Source organism: Rhagoletis pomonella, unplaced genomic scaffold (genome assembly GCF_013731165.1).
Source record: "Rhagoletis pomonella isolate Grant_MI unplaced genomic scaffold, Rhpom_1.0 Rhpom_scaffold_00001, whole genome shotgun sequence".
Taxonomy (NCBI): domain Eukaryota; kingdom Metazoa; phylum Arthropoda; class Insecta; order Diptera; family Tephritidae; genus Rhagoletis; species Rhagoletis pomonella.
Genome location: NW_023458555.1, coordinates 50,288,192 through 50,309,851, shown reverse-complemented (window position 1 = coordinate 50,309,851; position 21,660 = coordinate 50,288,192). Strand labels below are relative to the sequence as shown.

General features: G+C 42.7%; 1 protein-coding gene across 1 annotated transcript; it reads right to left on the bottom strand.

The window, feature by feature from the left end:
- Positions 1-6: 6 nt before the first annotated feature.
- LOC118745951 (eukaryotic translation initiation factor 2-alpha kinase-like) lies at positions 7-11,841 on the bottom strand. The gene is made up of 5 exons (XM_036479627.1): positions 11,105-11,841; positions 3,362-4,067; positions 2,806-2,985; positions 1,732-2,742; positions 7-1,663 (listed from the first exon to the last, which is right to left on the bottom strand). Exons 1-5 carry the CDS (start codon positions 11,332-11,334, stop codon positions 182-184), a joined length of 3,609 nt encoding a protein of 1,202 aa, XP_036335520.1. The 5' UTR covers positions 11,335-11,841; the 3' UTR covers positions 7-181.
- Between the last annotated feature and the right edge of the window lie 9,819 nt (positions 11,842-21,660).

Below are 21,660 nucleotides of genomic sequence, written 5' to 3'. Positions count from 1 at the left end.
ATCAATTTCATTAAGGTTGTTTTCCGAGTTTTCTAAATCCTTATGTATTTCGCAATAAAATTATTCGTATAACTAATGATTACATTAACTTAAAAACTAACTAACTAGACGGACAATCAAAATATGTATGACATCTTCGATTTAAGTAAAAAATAAAATGTGTTCCTTATAGTTATAGTCTTCACGCACCACTAGTGCTAAATGTTCGACTTCGGCTATAACGACGAGCAGCCGCTGCCACCAACGACACAGGATCACCATCGCCCACTGTAAAATCAGGCCACTTAAGTATGTCGAGCAACTTCAGTTTGAGCTCTGCCGTCGCTGGCCGTTCGGCGGGTAACTTGGACAACATCAACTTAAGCAGCTCGTGTTCTTTGGGGAAAGCCAGCGGAAACTCTTGTGGATAGCTGCCATCTCTGAGATTGCGCAGAGTTTTAATACGTTCCATTTCGGTGCCAAAGAACACAAGCAACTCAAAGAAGATCAGGCCAAGCGAGTAGATATCCACTTTGAAATCATAGTGCTGGCCACGCAGCTGCTCTGGCGACATGTACAGGTGTGTGCCAACCTGTTGCGTATGGCGCGCACATGAAGGTAGCCCAGTTGTATCGCCACACTTTGTCACCATATTCGGTATGTCGGACATGTCGGTGACGAGACCGAAGTCACCGATTTTGATTTGGCCATCTTGGGAGAAGAAAATGTTGCTGGGTTTAAGGTCGCGATGTATAAGTCCCTTCAAATGCACATAGTCGACTGCATCGACGATTTGATGGAAAATACTGGCGATTTGACTTTGGCGCGACTCACAGCGATTTTCGCGCAACCAGTCGCGCAAGCTCTCTTTGCGACAAAGTTGCATTTGTATGTACAGGTATACTTTGTTTTGCTGTGGCTTCGGTGTGGACAGCACTGCGACGGCTGGCATTAATGCCTTACAACTATTGTTGTTGTCTATATTTACGGAAATGTTGCCGAGCTCTAAGGAATTGGGGCGTTGTTTGGACTTGGAGCTCGCTTTGTAATTGTTACCATTAAACGAACGGTCTGCATCTCTGGAAGTCCATACATCGCCATTTGCTTGGCCATCGCAGCCACTATCACCGTTTGATTCGTCGCCGTTTGCGGAGCGCACAAATTCAATCTGAAAGGAATCGGACAGTTGTGTGTAATCGATATTCTTGCCGTTCTTTTGCAAACTCAAGTCAAACGAATTGGAATGAATGTCAATTGAAATGGCATTTGTTTGCGCCCTATTGCCGTTTTCTTGCTGGTCTCTCTTGGCAATGCAATTTTTGCTTCCAACTAAGATTTCGCTGTCACTTTCACTGTCGTCTCTTCCCTTCAACGCCAGCGACTGTGACTCTGAGCGGAATACAATACACGAATCGTCATCGTCATCTTCGTCAATGCAGTTGTTGTGCTCTTTATCAGATCCACAATCAGTATTATTCAAGCTTGACATCCAAGAGAGTAGTTGACGTTTACGCTCAACCTGCAACTGACGTCTCGGTGGGATTTGAGCCGATGGCACATTATCGAATGAGGGCAGTGTTGTGCCATCGGGCGTTTCAATTTGTATGGACATCGACATTTCGTGCGCTAACCACTTACTATCCTCCTCCTCTTGCCAGCCTGGTGGTGGTGTCTCGACCCAAGCCTGCAGAGCAAAAGATCAGTTTGTATTAACTGTCAGAAATATATATAATAAATGCGCTATAAACTGACCTGAAAGTAGCGCACAATATTCTGGTGTTCGCAGTTGGCTAAGGTTTTCACTTCTCGCATTACACGATCACGCGACTCTTTCTTATTGGGCAATGTAATACGCTTCACAGCGTATTTGCAATCATCTAATTTGTTCTTCGCCTCGAAGACAACACCAAAGCCACCTCGTCCTAGGCAGCGCATCAAATCGAAGTCACTCTGAAATCGCGAAATGAAATTATCACCCGAGCAGGAGGTAGACTCCGAAAGTGAACGATGGACGTTGACGGATCCATTAGCATTGCCATTTACCGCAACATTTGTGGGCCCCAATAGCGCGACTGTTGACTGTTCGGTGGCCTCATAGGCGGTTGGCACCGGCACATGACGTTCAATCACCAATACCTCTTGTCGCTGACGTTGCCCTATAAATAGATTGACCAACACTGCCGTGGTCAATGCAATCACTACCACTTCCTTCCACCAGAACCACAGGGATAGTATCACTACCTTGACTGGTGCATCGATATCGTCTAGGCTAAAGCCCAAATCATCGCTTACTGTGCGATTAGTACGATTTGCACCTGTGCCAACTGCATCACCATCACCACTGTTTCCTAAATCTTCCTCGTCATCCTCTCCATCCTCCTCATTCTCTTCCCCATCGGGTTCACAATGCGCATTTTCATCTTCTATTTTCGAATCTTCACGCGCATATAAATAGAACCCATTTCCATTTACAAACTCCGAGCCGTTAAGCACTGATTTTGCGGCCACTGCAAATTTTTCCTCCTCATAGGGTACTAACTCATTGCCCTGCACTGCATTATTGGCGTTCGGAAGCACAGCAACTTCATGCGAAGAATCTGGCTTGCTTCTATCTGTTATGGCTTTATCATTCTTAAGTATGGCCAATGAGTTGCTGCTGGCTGGTATGGGACGCCAAGGTATTATAGGCATTGTTGAGTCCGTAGTCAGATGAGAATATAAATTAGACTGATCATCGATTTCGCGACGCAAGTTAACAGATTCCTGAAATATAGCAACGGTTATAAATAATATGTAGGCGAATATATGAGAAAAAAAATAAAATACCTGAATATACAACTGTTTATCGTACATGCCCAGATAAATTGCAGGACTCATAGCATTTATGGGTGGTTCAAATATGTTCTCTTCGTGATCCCACATCCACTGAGCTGAGCTGAACATATCTATCATTTCTAGTTCATCATCGGCACTAAGTTTCCAACCGCTCACAATGGGATGATCGAACTAAAAGAATTAAGCAAAAAATTGAGTAGTCCACAAGAAAAATAAATTGATTGGATTTATTCTCCATAAACTCGTTTGATTTTAAAGCCGGAAGTGATTTTAGTAGAAATTTTCACAGTTCACACGAAATTTCAACACTTTCGAAGTTTTCTAGAATATTTAAGGCACCAAGCCTCCTATTTCTCTCTTGTAGGTTACCTAGGGCTGGGCGTTTTATCCTGATTCTTTGACTATCCGGACAATCCCGATAACTGTTCGAATATCTGATTGAAAAATCCGGATATCCGGATAACCAAATGAACAGATATTAACCGGATAGCCCCTGCCCTAATGTCAACTCTTGATTGCTTGCTTATTAACCTACATAGATACATACCTTATATTTCCACAGCATTACATTCGGATTTGACTTGCTGAACGCACAGATAACACCCTCTGGCACCACCACTCTTATATCCAGATCTAACATATCCATATCCATGTCACTATATGGACGATCGTGACACTCAGCTGGCTTAATAATATTCAATTCATGCTGACCAACGCTAAAATTCCAACGTTCAACACCGGTACGTGACTCCACAGCTCGTACGGTTTGTGTTTGACGACGCACAACCATTACATCGTCAATAAGTGGATCATGTTCCATTTTCTCCTGGCCACCAACAGTATTTCTACTATTTTCTTCATCATTCAAAGCCGCCTCCCTGACATCTGTCGAATTGATACAACCATGCATGGAACATTCGTATAATAGTTGTCCAGTACGCAAAGACACACCATAGGTGCGGGTCTCCTTGCCACCCGAAATGACCAGATCATCAGAGAATTTCGCCGAAGAACTGAGCAAATTTTCGGTGGTTATAGGTATCGGATCAATAGATTCACCATCAAATTTATAGATACCACCACTCAGTGATGGTATCATACGCACAAATTGTCCATTGTTGGTCAATTCAAGGCGGTGAATGCTTGACGATATGAGTGGCCCCGGACCGGTTGGCACACTCCAACGTAATTTACCGCCTTTACCGACATCAAGCGCTGACAAGCGTCCGTCCAGCGTGGTTATGTACAAGAGTCTGAAAGAGTGGGAAGTTTTTTATTCATATTTTTAAAGAAACGTTTGTACAATTAATTTCGCAGAGGGGTGGTACTCAAAAGACCTAAAATCTAAATAAACGAATATATGTATGCAAATAAATAAAGTACAAAAAACACTCGCTATTTTCGGTAATCTGAAACATTTATTTGTTTGTTTAGCTGTTTAACTTTTGGATTAGCACATACATATGTATGTAAGTATTTATTTGCATACATACGGTATGTATGCAGTAAAATTTAGAGACAGTCTGACAAAGCGCTAGTTCCGAACTATATATATCAGAACTATCTCTGAACTAGTGCAAAAGGAATTCAGAGCGGTACAGTTGAAACTTTTGATGGTATTGTGCAAATACTCACTACTCGTACAATACGAAAGTAGCTCAGCGAAAAGACTCCGACTCAACCATCGTTGGTAGCGAGTTCAAATAGCGGTGGAGGCAGTTGTGAGTTTTCAAATTTAATGATTTGAAATTGTTGCGTGCAGCTTACAATTAATTTTTTTGTTTTAATAAAATATGTAACAAAAATGGAATCTGTAAAAGAAAAGAAAAATCGTAAAAAATATCCAAATATCGAATCTCAAATGCGTTTTTTTATAAAAAAAAAAAAACGAAACTGTCCGAAGCGGAACCGGTTAAAAACTGATGGCAAAGTAATGCACTGGCCAACAATTGCCATCGCCAAGGACATAGCCGTGTAAAACTGGACAGTTGAAAGCATTGCTTGGGTATTGAGCCAGAACAAGTAATGTCGGCAAAGGGTCTAGTTCTGAGCTAGTCAGATTTTTTGCAGGGTATGTACAAATGTTTATCTCCATACAAAAATACATTGTATATGTGTACTATGAACTAAAGACCAACGCCAGTCTAGATAAGCGGCCTTGCCTTTCCTATCGATGGTTACCACACAGTCAGTTCTATGTAACCGGATCGACTCTATTTATGTATATCTGATCACTCAAGAGCATTTTCCAAAAACTCTTTGTGGAATTTGTATGCTATTACAACAAAAACAACAACATGCCCTTTTAATTCCCGACAGACACCAATTAAACAGGAATTGGCTTGTTGATAATGAAATCAGTCTATGCATAGTACAATAATAAAATTATAGTTTAAAGAACTAAAACCTCCCTATTATAATTGCCATTCGTACTGTCATCAGGTATGTAACTTGAGAATAGAAATCGCTGCATCTTTTAGGCGCATCAATATTACATAGTTACTCCCGAGTTAATAAAAGGAACGTAATAAAAAGCTATGAAATCTTCGTTTGCTGAGGTATAAAACTGTGAGCTTCATCTTACGTATTTTGATTTTAGTGCTCCAAATGTAGCTTAGAAACGCTGCTTATCACACTTCGCCATCAGAATTGGCCAGGTTTTTGCGATTCGTAAATTTAGTAAACTTTATTATGTCGACTAATTAACTGTGTTTGTAGTAATAGTGGCGCAGCGTAGTTCACCACCACCCGTACAATCGTCTTGACAGTCACGAGTAAGGTTTCTATGTACGCACCCGTTCCCAGTAACAGCTGGTAGCGAAGAGATTTGACCATGTAAAGACAACGGTTCTTAGAGGATGTTGTCCTCGACCCGCTGCTGAGGGCTGGAGCTGAAATATAATTTGTCTCCTGTATGAAAATGGTTATCTCTGGAACTTTTCTTTGCATAACGTTATATACAATTAATCTGCAGCAGCGAGATAGTGACCTGTATTTTGTGACACGTGGGATGACACAATAATACCACTGCTGCCACTTTTGTTGCGTAAGCTGATGGCCCAGTGGATGTCCCGGTATGCGTACCTAATAGATGATCGTACTGGCACGTTTTCTATGAACTACTCAAATTCCTGTGGTGTCGTAGTTACTTCAGATCGTTCAACGCATTGAGGTCGGGGTCTCGTGAATATTCCTTCGGCAAAAGCTGCATGGCCATGATCCGGCGTTTTGTTCAATGCCCGCGCGGGCTAGATATGTTCGAAGGAATGTCTCCCGAGTCATTCTGGTATTGTAGAGCTAACCATCTCTAGAATGAGTGCTATTTGACTCGTTGATGTTAGTTGATTCTACCGACAGCGCGAGGAAATGATTTATTGTGAAGACCAAGACCTAAAAGGAGAAGGTTATCAATTCGCCGGATATATTTTTTTATTTATGTTACCGCATAACTTTGGACCGCGTTAACCATTTCTATAACTCTTTTTTTTAAAGGCAAGGTGTTACCTCACAGGTTATTTTATTTAAATCCGATCAATTGGATCATGAAGAAATTAATGATAATCTTAACTTTTTATATGAGAATCGAAGTCCGTTTTGTTTATTGCTTAAAAATTACTTGTTTTAAATATATTTTGTTGTTTTAACAACAGTCGTGTTATTCTGACAAATATTTTTTAAAGTAAAAAATAAAACCGAAATTAGATTCTCATATAAGAAGTTAAGACTATCGTTAATTTCTTCATGATCCAATGATCAGATTTAAACAAAATTAGCATGGGGCACCTGTGAAGTAACACCTTTCCTCCCGACGAATTGATAACTTCTCCTTTTTTTGAAGTCGGTTAAAAAACTATTGGCATCTACATAGTTTGTTAAGTCATTAAAACTGTTGCATGGCATTATGATAACGAGGTTAGTATCTTATTACTCATAGACTTAATTTACGCTTGCAAATATGGTTCGATTGCTAGCAACATTTGTTGCGTAACTAATGCAGCTCGAAACCTAGCGCCTCCGTTTCTCTGATAACCCTTACAATATTTTTAAGTTTTCTCAATACAACTAAACAAAATAAAAGTATAAATAGGTAAGACAAAGCGCAACTCACGCTATTCATAATTGCATCAGACTCTCATCTTAATACTCTACCTACAGTGACGAGCAAAACTGTAACATGGTGTAACACTTTTTAATTCACCCACCGCTATGCTTCCAAGTTCTAACGACTTTCATCCTTTGGTTGTATATTCTTGTTGGTACATCCCTGCTCCCTCTCTCATAACGATTTGAAGTCAATACAACAACAATAAACAACCCAGCAGACAAAAATGTAAATTAAGGCAAACGTTGCAGTTTTGCACTTACTCTCAGTTTTGCATTTTAGTTATTTTTTACTTAGTTAGAAGTCAGATGACTTTTTTCTGTATTGTAATTTATTGAAGAAGTAATCACCAGTAAATAATATAGTTAATCAGGAACCATAAATGTAAATAATAGATTTACTGTGGAAAGGCGGGACCGCAGGAAAGTGGCAAACAATTTTAGAGTTTGTTACTTGAAAATATTATTTTTTTTTTTTTGTAATTTAAAATTCTTTATAAGAAGAATTAATTGGCCAGCAAAAAAGCTTAAAACGCCATCTCCAATTTTAGATTAAATTATAAAATTATAAATTAATTTCAGTCCTTTAAAAAATTAGTGATAGATTTATATGCTTTGCCATTAGTATTTTGATGAAATTCAATTAATGATGAAGTATTTTTGAGTATTGGGTATTTATCTCGTGAATTGTTATATTTGTTACATTTGAAAATTATATGATCAGTATTTTCAACTGTATTAATTGAAAATATTTAGATTGATAAAAAATATAGCCTAAAGTGTTCCCAAGGGCAAAGGAAATCTATCAAAAAATATTACGGTCCAATATCTTTGAACTTCGCAGCAAGTAGCGATGCAGCCACTATTACAGAAGCGCTTAAGGTATTAAACTTTAATGCAAATCAGTAGACAGCGAGGCGACAAATTGCCAAATTAGCGCAAGGGCATCATAAAAGAAGAAAAAAGCTAATTTGACCAAAATATATGTACGAGAGTGGTAGCATTTTCCGAAAACCGGACCGTTGCCTATTGGGATATGTTACGCCTTTCAGAATGCAATAAAAAACATATTTTTAAGTTTCAGTTCAGATGGCCGGGCATGGTATTGGATCAAAGACCCAAATTAAGCCCATGCGCAACATGTGAGGCAAACTGTGAATCACAGTGGTCGTTCAATAATAGTTTGGGGTTGTATTTAAACAATTTTGTGGGTCCGTTAGTACGCATTATGCGTAAGGAACAGTATCTGTTCATATTTCAACAAAATTTGCAAGATGTAGTCGAAAAATGAGAGTTGCTGCTGACAAATCACCCAAAACATACTGCATATGTTCGCAAAGACTGGATACAAAATAAAAAATTTGCTAATTTGAAATGACCTCCACAATCCGCGGACATAATTCTTATCGAGAATTTGCGAATTCAACTAGAAGCACAGCTTATTAAGTATCCAAGTCCGTATAATCGAGTACATGAGCTGTGAAAGCAAACTAAGGATATATGGAGGATATACCTCCAGAAGTTTTACACAAGTAACAAAGTCTAAGTTCGGGCAGAGCCGAACATTAAATACCCGGCGCAAGTATTAAATATATGCTTTTTCACCTCTCCGAAACCTACCGCTAGATGGTAAGCCGGGGTGTATCAATTTTGAGTAAATTAGCGTCCTTCAATTTCGAAATATTGAAGTTTCAAGCATTTCTGAAATTTACCGTTATATGAAAAGCGGCCGTAATTTTGGTCCGATTTCAATAATTTTCAACCCTTTGCTTATATGTGGAAAGCACAATAACCACACCGAGTTTGGTAAAAATTGGTAGAACGGTTACCGATATACATATATGTGATCATAAGTGGGCGGTGCCACGCCCATTTTCCAAAATTTTACCATAAACGTATTTCTTGGTAAAGAATTGTTGCAAGCATCAATTTTGATTAAATTAGGTTCAATATTTACTGATTTATCGAAGATTTTGTATTTCTCTAATTTACCGTTATATGGGGTGTGGGCGTGGTTATCGTCCGATTTTAAAAATTTTCGGCGATTTTGTATGCTGTATCAAGGCCAACAACTGTGCCAAGTTTGGAATAAATTGGTGCAGCGATTACCAAGATATATACATGTAACCATAAGTGGGCGTGGCTACGCCCATTTTCCAAAAATTTATAATATTCTTATTTTTCGTCTAAAAATTATTGTAAATATCAATTTTGAGTGAATTATCTTCAGTAGTTACTAAAATATCGCAGTTTTCGTATTTCTGGAAACTACCGTTATATGGGAAGTGGGCGTGGTCACAGTCCGATTTCGCCCATTTTCAATACCAACCTAAGGGAAACCTACATACCAAATTTCGTTGAGATATCTCAATTTTTGCTAGAGTTATCGTGTACACGGACGGACGGACAGGCGGACAGACGGACAGACAGACATAGCTTAATCTATTTCTTTTTTCATCCTGATCATTTATGTATACATTTGTCTATATCTATCTCGATTCGGTTTGGCTGTTACAAACAACCGTTATGTAAACAAAATTAATATACCCTTGTGCACTAGTGCGCTCGGGTATAAAAATAAGGTATGCCAAATCGCACCCAGAAACTAAAACAAGCAAAAGGGTACTGAACATTGTGTTAGTAGTTCTTTTTTCTCGTTAAAATTGTTATAAAGTTCTTAAAAATATATGAGTGCAAAACTGTAACACCTCCCTCAATTTACATTTTTGTCTGCTGGTTTTATTATTGTTGTTGGATTGACTGCAAATAATTATGATAGAGAAAGTACAGGTGTACCAATAATAACATACAACAAAAGTATGAAAGTCGTTAGAACTTGGAAAGATAGCGATGACTGAAGTACACCATGTTACAGTTTTGCCCGTCACTGTACATATGCCTCTGTACTATCAATATAAACATTGATGACTCATATTTGTGGGTTCATTAATATGCATGCATAAGTACGTACGCACAAGTACTTAAAGACAACTAGTTCATGCTTCCATTTCGTTGCAGAACAGAAACATAAAGCAAAAGCGCGCCAAAATACCAGCCCCTTTTCGTCTCAGACTCGAAAAAGCCGGTAAGAAGCATATGAGATGTTAGCAGCCCTATCCAAATCATCAGCGATAGCATTCTCTCATTCTTTGCGTCTCTTGTACCTACATATATCATCAAATTGCAAAAGACCACATCAGCTCGAAAGCCGTAGCCTTTGCTTGTAGGTGCAGTATCTTCCCAAATACATATATACGCTAATAAGCTCGTTGGAGCCGGGACTGGTCAGCTGTTCACTCCAATGTTTGGAATGAAATCAATCGCAAAAAGAAGGCAAACAACAAAACCAAGCAAGAATGAACATGCGCATAGCAAAATATGAAAAATAAAATAGGGAAGAGAAATGTGGAATCGCTGAAGGTAATATAATTTCTCTAAAGCCTCTGCCGGCGTCAATGTCGCGCAATTTCACTGGCGCTGACGTTACTTGTGAAATTAAGTATGTGTGTATTTGAATTATGCCTTTTTATAATTTTAACTCTATGCATGACTTCAGAAACAATATTATAGTAAATATATGGTATATGCTCTAATTTGCTATACCACTAAATATCCCCTGGTTGATCTTTTTTTCCAAGCGATCTTTCTTTTCATATAAAGTAGTAATCAGCAAAAGGCTTAAATACATGTTTTCAAATTCCTTTTAAAGATTATATAGATTTAATAAAAGTAATGATATTAGCATACATATAAACATGTGCAATTTTATTGATAAATGCGAAAATGTTTTCTCAGACCCATTTCATCTTATCAGTACAACGCGGTATTTGTATAGATACAAGAAACACTTCATTTTTGTGGTTTTATAGACAGTTCTTAATTTATTACTACTTTCGTCGAAACATTTTTATTTGAGATAGCAAGACAAACTACATTTAAACCTACGGGAATGTTTGAGAACTCTGTTTCAAGCAGTCGAAGGCCTTATTTAATAACAATTATAATGCCAAGTTGGGCTTCTATTAAAAAATTAACTGAAAATTTACGAAAACCACTAACAAGAGTCACGTAATGAACATAGAAATTTCGAGAATAGTTTCGAATATTCGATATACACATACCTACTGTGTACTATGTAACTACCAAGTAACTGCAAGTGATTGCAATTGCAAATTCACAATTCGCTTACCTTCGAGAAATGGTGCTATCTGGGTTATCATCATCGCAGTAGGGTATAGCAGCAGGACGACGATCCAACTGCAACATAGGTTGTTCATCTATTTCTTTCGCACTCTCAACACTGGCACTTCCCAAGACATTAGTTATTGTGGCAGCAGCAACAATGGAGGTTATCATGGTGAGATGGAATAATGATTTACGATACTTCCTAATTATGTTCAAATCGTTCTGAATATCCATATTATAAGGTGTGAAGCCGCAGTGGCCACAAGTGATCGAACTAAACGTCGACTGCGTGGTCAACGCAGCGCAGTGTGTGGCAGAAGACTGCTCACACCACAAACGACCACGGATTAAATGCAACTTAAGCGACGCGTACACGAACCGCAAAAGGAAATGATTAATGTGAACTGAATAGCGTTCTTTGATAATGGGATAGGTGAAAGAGAAAAGCGTGGAGCACCCAACAACGACAGTGCTCTTTGCTGCATTACTTTAGCTTTACCGGTAATCGACTTTTGTATACCACAAATTCCACAGCGGGAAATTTAAATTCTGAATACAAATTATGCACAATTGTATGTCTATTTTATAGGTAGAAATTAATTAAATATCTAATAAAGGCCACAACGACGAAAACAATACGTCCAACCACAAACTTTTGCAATGACAGCTGTGAAAGAACTGTCAAAATGATCAGGTGGCATAAATTTCCTTTTTCCGCTCGGCTACATTAAGGGTACGTTTGGAAAGATGATATTTTTGGGATTGATTTCAAAAATAGTTCCAGTAAATTCGATTAGTTTAAAGGAAATGGCATAATTTTGTTATGGAAATTTTTTAAATATTTAACAAGTAATTTTTACCAAAAAAAAACCGATTTCGGGTGGGCTTTAGTAGTCAGCCGCACCTTGTGTTTTAAGAAAACCAGGTGGAATTAACAATTGAAACTTATTCAGCATGTTAAGGGAGGTATCCTCTAAAACATGTATAACTCAAAAATATAAACAATATAATTGTATATAAGTTATTTGTTGTTAAAATTTCTTAAGACGTTCCACTTGATTTCCTTATCAAAGAGTGCATTTGTCACATACTTTCATATATATAAATGCACATAACACTACCTAATTGTTTACACACTTTTATTTTATTTTATCTTGTATATAAATCACTTTAATCCAACTTTTATTAACTTGTAATTACATTACCCCTGCAAAAATCGTTGGACCATGTTGTCTATTTGTGGTATATTGGAGTACTTACAAAAGTGTTACTCTGACATGCTGTAGCGGACCAACTCGTGTCTCTGCACCAGCTTATTGTTTGTTACCCGATAACTGCTCGTGCTTTAACGAATGTGATTGAAGTTGAGCATTTGAAAGCACATTTGCCTGTCTGACTGTAGCTGAAGGTGTTGTTGTTGTTGTTGTAGCGGCACTACTAAGCCCCGCCTGTTTCGGGTCGACTTTTAATCATTATCGTCAAGCTCAACTAACGGTAGGAACAGGAAACGAGCTGTTTCGATGGGGTCGGACCAAAGGGAGAGGGGTGTTAGTTGAGTCGGATTGAGCTGGCATGTGAAGAGGTGGTTGGTGTCATGGGGGGAGTCTCCACATGCCGGGCACTCATTTGGGATGTTTGGGTCTAGTCTGGACAGGTAGCTGTTTAGGCGGCTACAATATCCAGACCGTAACTGAGCCAGGGTAACGCGGATCTCTCTTGGTAATTGAAGCTCCGTCTCTTCCACAGGTGGTGATTTGGCTCCGATAACGACATTCCTAGGCCGGGAGTCGAGGTAGGTGGAGACAGACTCCCTATGAATGTCGTTGATCGCTCGTCTGTACGTCATTGGGTCCAGTGGTTGGTCTGTGTGGGTTTGGACTGCGTCCTTGTACATGAATAGGTGCCCCCTGACGTGCCTGGGCGGAGGCTCCTCCTCCAGCAGTGGTCTGTTGGGGTGTTCACTTCTGTGGCACCCCACAAGAAACTGCGTACAGAGCATCTTGTTGTGTTCCCTTACGGGGAGCACTTGGGCCTCACTGTGTAGGTGATGCTCAGGCGTCATCAGAAGGCACCCAGTCGCTGTCCGGAGTGCGGCGTTCTGACAAGTCTGTAGCTTCGTCCACTGCGTCCAACTAGTCCCCGGTGACCAAACTGGCGCAGCATAATTTAGAACCGGCCGGCCAATTGCCTTGTATGTTGCTAGCAACGTTTCTTTGTCTTTGCCCCAAGTGCTGCCGGCGAGCGACTTGAGGACCTTGTTGCGGCTCTGTACTTTGTTGACAACTGCGGTTGTGTGCGCGGAGAAAGAGAGCAGGCTATCAAAGGTAACCCCTAAAATTTTCGGGTTGTTCACCGTCGGTATAGGTGTGCCGTCGACGTGAATGCCTAATTCAAGCCTGACCTCCTTCGTCCAGGTGGTGAAGAGGGTCGCCATTGATTTCGTTGGGGAGAGGGTTAGGCTCCTTGTAGTGAAGAAGCGAGAAAGGCTGGAGAGATAGTCGTTTACTTTTGAGCAGAGGTCATCAATTCCATTCCCAGACGCCAAAATCGAACAATCATCAGCGTACGAGATCAGGGAAACTCCTTCAAGTGGCTGGGGGAGTTTCGAGATGTAGAAGTTAAAAAGTAAGGGGGAGAGAACACCACCTTGTGGAACCCCTTGTTTTATTCTTCTTGGTTTCGAGGTTTGATCTCTGAAGATTACTGATGATTGTCGACCACTCATATAATTCGCCGACCATCGCTTCAGTCCCTGTGGGAGAGAGGAGGCCTCAATGTCTTCTAGCAGCGTGGAATGGCAGACGGTGTCAAACGCCTTTGACAAGTCCAGCGCTACTAGGACAGTTCTCTCACAGGGGCGGTTTCGATTTAGGCCACGAGTTATCTGGGTGTTTATGGCGTTAAGTGCTGTTGTTGTGCTGTGCACTTTACGGAAGCCATGCTGATGTTTCGCTGGGGTTAGGTGGCAGGTGAAGTATGGGAGCAGCAGGGCCTCAAGTGTCTTCGCGACCGGGGAAAGGAGCGTTATCGGGCGATAAGAGTCTCCTCTGTTGGCGGGCTTCCCCGGTTTCAGCAGTGGGACCACTCTCCCTGATTTCCACACATCAGGAATGATGAGGGTGGTCATAGACAAATTGAGGACCTCCGTGAGGTATGCTACCCCCACAGGCCCCAAATGTTTCAACATCAGCATACAGATTCCGTCGGGTCCAATGGCTTTGGACGCTTTCGCCTTCCCGATGGCCCCCTTCACTTCACCGCTGGTGAAAACAAGTGGTGCATTGTTTTTGGGCAGTTTGTGCAGCCTCCTGGTCACTCGACGTTTGGCCTTGTCTACCGAAGGATGCAGTGTGAATTGCCGACTGAAATAGTTCGCGCATTTCTTCGGGTCCGATGAGGCGTTACCTTCGAATGAAATTTCCACTCTGTCATCACGCTTCGTCGGGTTGGACAAGGACCTCACGGTTGACCAGAGCTTACTCACACCAGAGGTGAAGTTACAGGCCTTCAAGTGCTCTTCCCACTTTGTCCGCTTGTGTTGATTTAACAGTTGCCGAATCTCCAAATTAAGTTCCCTCAAGCGAGGGTCCCCGGGGTCGACCTGGCGTAGGTGGTCACGCTCATTTGCTAGTACAGCTGCTTCAGCCGGGAAATTTGGGCGAACTTCCGCGATACGTCCGGACGGTATGAAGCGAGCTGCTGCGGCTGTGATTACCCTGCGGAACTGGCGTTCGCCAGCATGTACGTCTGTGGCTGTGGGGAGGGCGGCGAAGCTGCTCTCGGTAACTTCCGCGAAGCCGTTCCAATCAGCTTTGTTGAAGTTGGTGTAGGTTCGGTGATCCGCGGGAGCAAAGTCGGTGGGCTTATTGATCGAGATGATTATGGGCAGATGGTCTGATGCTAACGTTAGCATAGGTCGCCATGATATGCTATTTATCAGACCAGCGCTAGCAATTGTTAGGTCTGGCGAGCTGCTGCAGCTGCCCACAATCCTGGTGGGGGCGTCGTCGTTCATGGTGCAGAATCGCCAGCCAAACTGTTTCCCCTCCGATCATTGGCCAGGCTTGAGTGCCAAAGATCGTGGTGCGCATTGAAGTCACCAACTACCAATCGATTTTCGCCTCTGAGTAGCGCACCTATGTCAGGGAGATATCCAGCCGGGCAGCAGGTGACAGGGCGTATGTACACGTTAAATATTTCGAGCTCGACATCGCCTGACCGGGCAGCTATGCCCTGACATTCTAGGGTAGTGTCCCTTGGGTCGATGTCTTCTTCGATTAGCCGATACTGCACTGTGTGGTGTAGAATGAACGCTAGTCCTCCACCATTATCTCGCTCGCTATCTTTACGGAGTACATTGTAGGCGGCGCAACCCAACAGAGTTGAGTTGCTGTGCAACTTCGTTTCTTGGACCGCAGCTATCAATATGCCGTGCCGACCCATGAAGACTGCTATCTCCTCAATCTTGCTCTGGAGTCCGTTGCAGTTGAGTTGGAGTACGTTCATATGCCTTGGGAGGCTGGTCGCGATACGGGGGGTGAGGGAAGTGTGGGGCCTACCTTGGGCCTGTTGCGCCTGACGCAGTTGCTGTTGCAGCCTGATGGTAGGTGGCTGCGATATGGGCGTTGTCTGCGCCGGCGGTGCACTACAGCAAGGGGCGCTGTAGTTTGTTGTCCACTCGCGAGTGGTGCGTAGACCAGAACATAGCCGGAAGTGGCACCAGCCAAGGCATATGTTGCATTTGACTGATGTCACACTCCGGTATATTCTGTTCTGGCACACGGAGCAGATGGTGTGGGCAACCAGTAGCTGCTGGTTGACTCGCGCTCGCGAGTAGGACCGGTCGGTAGGTTGTGTGGGTGGGGGGTGTTGGGAGGTTTGCTGTTGCTCAGGGGAGCTTCTAGGGGCCGTGCAGGCTCTTCGGGTGCTGGGTCGCACCCGTGCATTACGCGAGTGGGTAGCCGTGGAGGCTGATTGTGCCATTTGGCTTGAGCAACAGGGAGCCACAAAGTTTGTGGTCCACTCCCGGTGAGACCTAAGGCCAGAGCAGATTCTTAGGTGACACCACCCGTTGCAGGAGTTGCACCTAACCGAAGTGGAGTTCGGGTGGAGTCGATTCTGGCATACACAGCAGAAGTAAATTTCAGGTCCGGGGTTGGGCTCTACGCCCGCCAGGAGAAGAAGGATGCGGAGCAATCCGGCTGCAAGGTATTGCTCCATGGACGGATAATGATTGGTGGGTATCGCCGATCTAGACGGGGTTAGATCGCCGAAACAACAGCCCTTGGTCGGGTGAAACCCGAGTCATTCCGGTACGTAGAACCGGCTGTCGTGGGAATGAGCTGAAGGTGTAGAGGTGTTCGCTGTTAGTTGTTAGCATGTTCGGGTTCGAATGCCGTCATAGGCAACATGTAATTTTTAATTTTTGTTTTTGGTTTTTATTGATTTCGAAAAAACATCTGAGAAGTGAAGAACAAAAGCGTGTACAAACGAAAAAATATAACAACAATGCCATTGTTAATATGTTGGAGTAGGTTTGTGCTACTCTGATGTAATGCAGGGATGGAGTATATGGTCCTGCCCTAGGACATCGCAATGTTAATTGGGCCATATTCTTTATATGCATTGTGGTTAATTTTGGTGTACTCCTTGGTCCTTAGGGAGTTCTCTTTACACGCATGCATGGAGTAGTCGCGATTTTTGCAGGGACATTGCACCCATATTTACAATCATGATACAATAACACATGGTTGCAAACTGACACATAAGATGTGTTGCCATACCGTACAAAACAATACAATAGAAAGAACTCTACGTAGTGAGGGTTACAATCCCTAAGTGCGGCCACAGGCCGCCTACGCAGAAAGGTGTTCCGCCCCCTTTTTTCGGCAACACAGAAAGGAGAATTCTACGTAGTGAGGGTTATAATCCCTAAGTGCGGCCGAAGGCCGCCTACGCAGAAAGGTGTTCTCTGCAAAAGCTGCTGAGCCCCTCTTCTTTGGCAACACAGACAGGAGAATTCTACGTAGTGAGGGTTATAATCCCTAAGTGCGGCCGAAGGCAGCCTACGCAGAAAGGTGTTCTCTGCAAAAGGTGTTCAGCCCCTCTTCTTTGGCAACACAAAAAGGAGAATTCTACGTAGTGAGAGTTATAATCCGTAAGTGCGGCCCAAGGCGGCCTACGCAGAAAGGTGTTATCTGCAAAATGTGTTCAGCCCCCCCTTCTTCGGCAGCACAGAAAGGAGAATTCTACTAAGTAAAAATTCCGTATTAAAAATCCGCTATTATTCAAAATTTCAGTCTGGCAGCACTAAGTTTTATGTTATTTTGCTATCTTATTCATCGTTTATATGAAAACTTTAACAATAAATTATATAAGAACTATAGGGTTGCCAGAAAAAGGGGGGGAGGGGTATTTTTGAAATTAGGGGGTCCTATTCAACCCCCTATTCAAAAAGAATTATCGAAATCGGTTGACGTGGTATGGACGTGGTCCAAAGTTATGCGGTAACATACATAAAGAAAAAAAAAATTTTCCGACGAACTGATAACAGGTTGGCTTTCCTTTATGGCCGTTCGCTAAAGGGGCGGTGGGCGAAAGGTAAGTGGGCGTGGCACCTCTAACCCACCTTTTTGGAGAGGGAATTAACCGCCATTGACAAAAATGCAACCCCCGACCACCTAGGTCCCCTATGGTTCCCTAGGGACCCCTTAGAAAAGTTGCCAAAACCACAATTTTCATTTGCGTTTATACGCTTGAAAAATGTTAAATATTCATTTGCACAATACATTTTTATATACAAGACATTTTTATAAAACACGCAGTAACCAAAATAGACATCAGCGCTTATTGCTTGACATCTATTGCAGGCAATTCGATAGTTTGGCAGCCATATTTTCATTTGAAAGAAAGCGTGCTGGTGGTAACATCGATGAAATTTTGATATTAAATCAAAATACAAATCTGTTCCCTATTGGATTATTTATGATTACGTTTTAGGAAATTATTCAGCAAGCTTTTTAAAGATTTAAATGTTTTTAAACAGCGAAATTGAGAGAATGTTGTCTGGTGGCGCCATGCGGCAATTGCTTATTTCAAGACATCAAAGTGCCCACACACAAAAACTTGCAATCACATTGCTCGTCAAAATGACAGTTGGTAGGCCATCGGTGTTCGCCTGTGGAGTTCTGCGGTTACGAAAGGGGCATAAGTGCAAATTAAGAGTGAGGGCGGTCCGCTCCCTTCTACTGATTTAAAAGGTGTAAATTCTTTTGGTGCAAATTAATAGGGGCGGTGCTAAGGTGGGGGGCGGGGTTAAAAGGTGGAATTTTCAAGATTTTCAAAAGCTTTTATTTCGAAAACTATTGGACCGATATGGTTGGAAAGATAATTGATTGATAAGTATATATATCATATATATATATATATCGATAAAAACCAAAAAACTAAGTTATAAACATTTTTGTTTAATAAAAACGTATTTTTTTTTTTCAAAAAATAGCGTTAATTAATTATATTAATGGCCGGTTACTCAATGTCTGGTTAACACTAATCTGCGATTAAACATCGTTATCGACGTCTTTGCCTCCATGCATATAACAGGGAGTCGGTAACGTCAATAACTACGTTTAACCGGAGATTAGTGTTAACCAGACATTGAATAACCGGCCTTAAGTGATGTGTTTATTAGAAAGAGCAGAGAAATACCTTTAAATTGATATTTAATTTTATATATACAACGTTTATACGACATAATTCATGAACTCTTCATTTCATGAATTCAAAAATGAACCCGTTTATGTATAGGTCACGACAAGGTGGTATTGATGGCGAATTTAGATTTTCGCCGCGGTACTTCTTACGGCGCATTTACACCGGACAATATGACAATTCCCACGACAGCCGGTTCTACGTACCGGAATGACTCGGGTTTTACCCGACCAAGGGCTGTTGTTTCGGCGATCTAACCCCGTTTAGGTCGGCGAAGTATCTCAGAAGTTGTTCGTCCATAGGGCTACATTCGCTACGTTTTCTCCGACTCAGGGCTGGCATCGATTCAAACCCAGGGCCAGAAACCTACACCTGCTGTGTATGCCAGAGACGACTACCACAACTCCACCTCTGTCAAGTGCAATGCTTGCGAGGGGTGGAGTCACCTCAGAGTCTGCTCAGGACTACGGACACATCGGCAGTGGACCACGGCTTTTGTGGCCCCCTGCTGCTCTAACAGAGCAGCCTCCACGGCTAACCCCAGTCCACCTGAGCAGTCCCACACAAACACCACAGCACAACAACATAACACAATAGACCACACCACAACGGCTACAGACCACAAAACACACACAACCGCACCACCACCCACACGCCGCCGCCAACAACTCCTGGTTCCTCCTTAGAGCTGGAAAACTATCGATGGAAAACTATCGGAGACGATCTTCAAGCTCATCCACCTTAGCTTGGACTTTGTCCTGTTTTTCCTTAATAAGCGCTTCGATTTTATCTTGTGGCTCCTCGATTTTATCCTGTCTCTCTCTGAGTTCCGCGTTATCTTTGAATTCTCCTGTAGCTGAGTAATCTTTTCATCTAGCTGCGATGACATGTATGTTTTCTGTGCTTCCAGCTGCGATGACATGTACGTTTTCTGTGCTTCCAGCTTCGATGGGACATCTGAAGACAACTGCGATCTCTGCGCTTGTAGCTGTGATGAAATTGCAGTCAATAACGTGTTCATATCCATAGCTGTTAATGACGAAGGAGCCTTTTGCTGTTCTTCATCCTTCCCGGCTGTCTGCTGCACATCCTTCGACGAACAAGCAGTCTCATCCTTCTATTCGTCCTTTGCGGATGCATCGTGGAGTTTACCCTGGAAGTCGTAGTTGTCCACGTCGATGCCTTCTGCTTCCATAGCCTCTCGCAGCCGTGATAGTAACTCCACTTTTCTTCCGGAGGTTGCTAAATTTCGCTTCTCCAACTCCTGTTTGAGTTCGTCGATCTTTAGGTCTTGAATTTTTGCCATTTTCAAAAGTTTATCCTTCGGGATTTATTTAACAATCCCACTTCTGACACCAATGTTACGATTATCCTTGAAACCTGAGGGTCAATTCACGTTCTGTATAAAATTAACACCGAAATAAATGCGGTGTGAAGGTGTTATTTTTATCACTTCACGGTAACGCAGAACGGGAATTGACCCTCTGGAGGGATTCCCCAAATATCTGCCTGACGGGCATTTGTTGTGTAGGCTGCTGTAGGAGATTGTTGTTATAACGGTTACTAAACCCCGCTCGGATCGGCTTGTCCATCACGGTTGTCGTCGGGCACAGAAAGTTTGCAACTTCCACTGGGTCTGCCCATAGGGGCAGGGGCGTTAGATGGGTGCGGTTTTGGGAGTATACGAAGAGATGTCGTGAGTCCATCTGCATTCACTCTGCGCAGGTACGAGTTTGGCCTGCTGTAGTAGTCAGAAGAAAGATGGGCTATTGTGGTGCGAGTCTCCTGAAGCAGGCAAAGCTCTGTTGCGTCCATGTGGCGTGGTGGTTTGGCCTGTAGGTATGTACTCCGGTCCTGAGGTTTTATGACCCTCTGGATTTCGTCCGTCAGTTCGCATAGATGCTTCCTAACATGCCTTGGCGAGGGATCTGCTGAAAGAAGGTGTCTGTTTGGGTGCACGCGTCTATGTCACCATACTAGGAGCTGCTTGCAGAGCATTTGTTATGCTCCCTGATAAGGAGCATCTGGGCCTCGCCGTGTAGGTGGTGTTGAGGCGACATCACAAGGTATCTGTCGCGTTTCGCATGTCTGCAGCGTCTGTATGTGTTTCTCGGTTTGCTGGTTTTGTCTCTAAAATTGACTGACGAATGTCGACCACTCAGATGATTCGAATACCACCGTTTGAGCCCTGTGGGAGAAAGGAAGCGTCAATGTATTAGCGTGGGGTGACTGACGGTGGCAAACACTTTTGCCAGATCCAACGCTTCTACGAATGCACTCTCACAGGGCGGTTTCAGTTTAGGCCACGTGTTATCTGGGTGTTTATGGTTAAGTGTTGTTTTTATACTGTGCACTTTTCAGAACCCATGCTGCTGCCTCGCTGGGGTCAGGTGGTTCGTACAGTACGGGAGTAGCAAGGCCTCAAATGTCTTCGCTACCGGGGAATGGAGTTATCGGATGATGACTCTCTCTTGGACTGTTTTCCGGTTTAAGCAGTGGGACCACCCTCTCCATTTTCCAGGTGGCCGGGATTATGAGAGTGGCCATAGACAGGCCTACTCCCGCAGGACCAACATTTTTCAGTATCAGCATTCAAATTCCATCGGGATCTATGGCTTTGGAGACTTTCTCTCTAGCCGAACTTCACCGCTGGTAAAAACACGAGGTGCACAAGGTGTTGGCAGGTTGTGCAGCCTTCTGGTCACTCGACGTTTGGCTTTGTCAGCCGGAGGATGCAGCGTCAGCTGTCGGCTAAAGTAGCTAGCGCATCGCTCCGGGTCCAGCGAGGCGCGGTCGCCGAAAGAGATTTCGACTCTGCCGTCGCGCTTTATCGGGTTAAACTGTGACCTC

What these genes read in the sequence shown, in the direction of transcription:
- LOC118745951 (XM_036479627.1), bottom strand. Translation starts at nt 11,334, where the DNA reads ATGGATATTCAGAACGATTTGAACATAATTAGGAAGTATCGTAAATCA. An exon ending in GATAGCACCATTTCTCGAAG is followed by an intron (nt 4,068 to 11,104) that starts GTAAGCGAATTG and finishes CCACTCTTTCAG; the next exon opens with ACTCTTGTACATAACCACGC. An exon ending in TAATGCTGTGGAAATATAAG is followed by an intron (nt 2,986 to 3,361) that starts GTATGTATCTAT and finishes TAATTCTTTTAG; the next exon opens with TTCGATCATCCCATTGTGAG.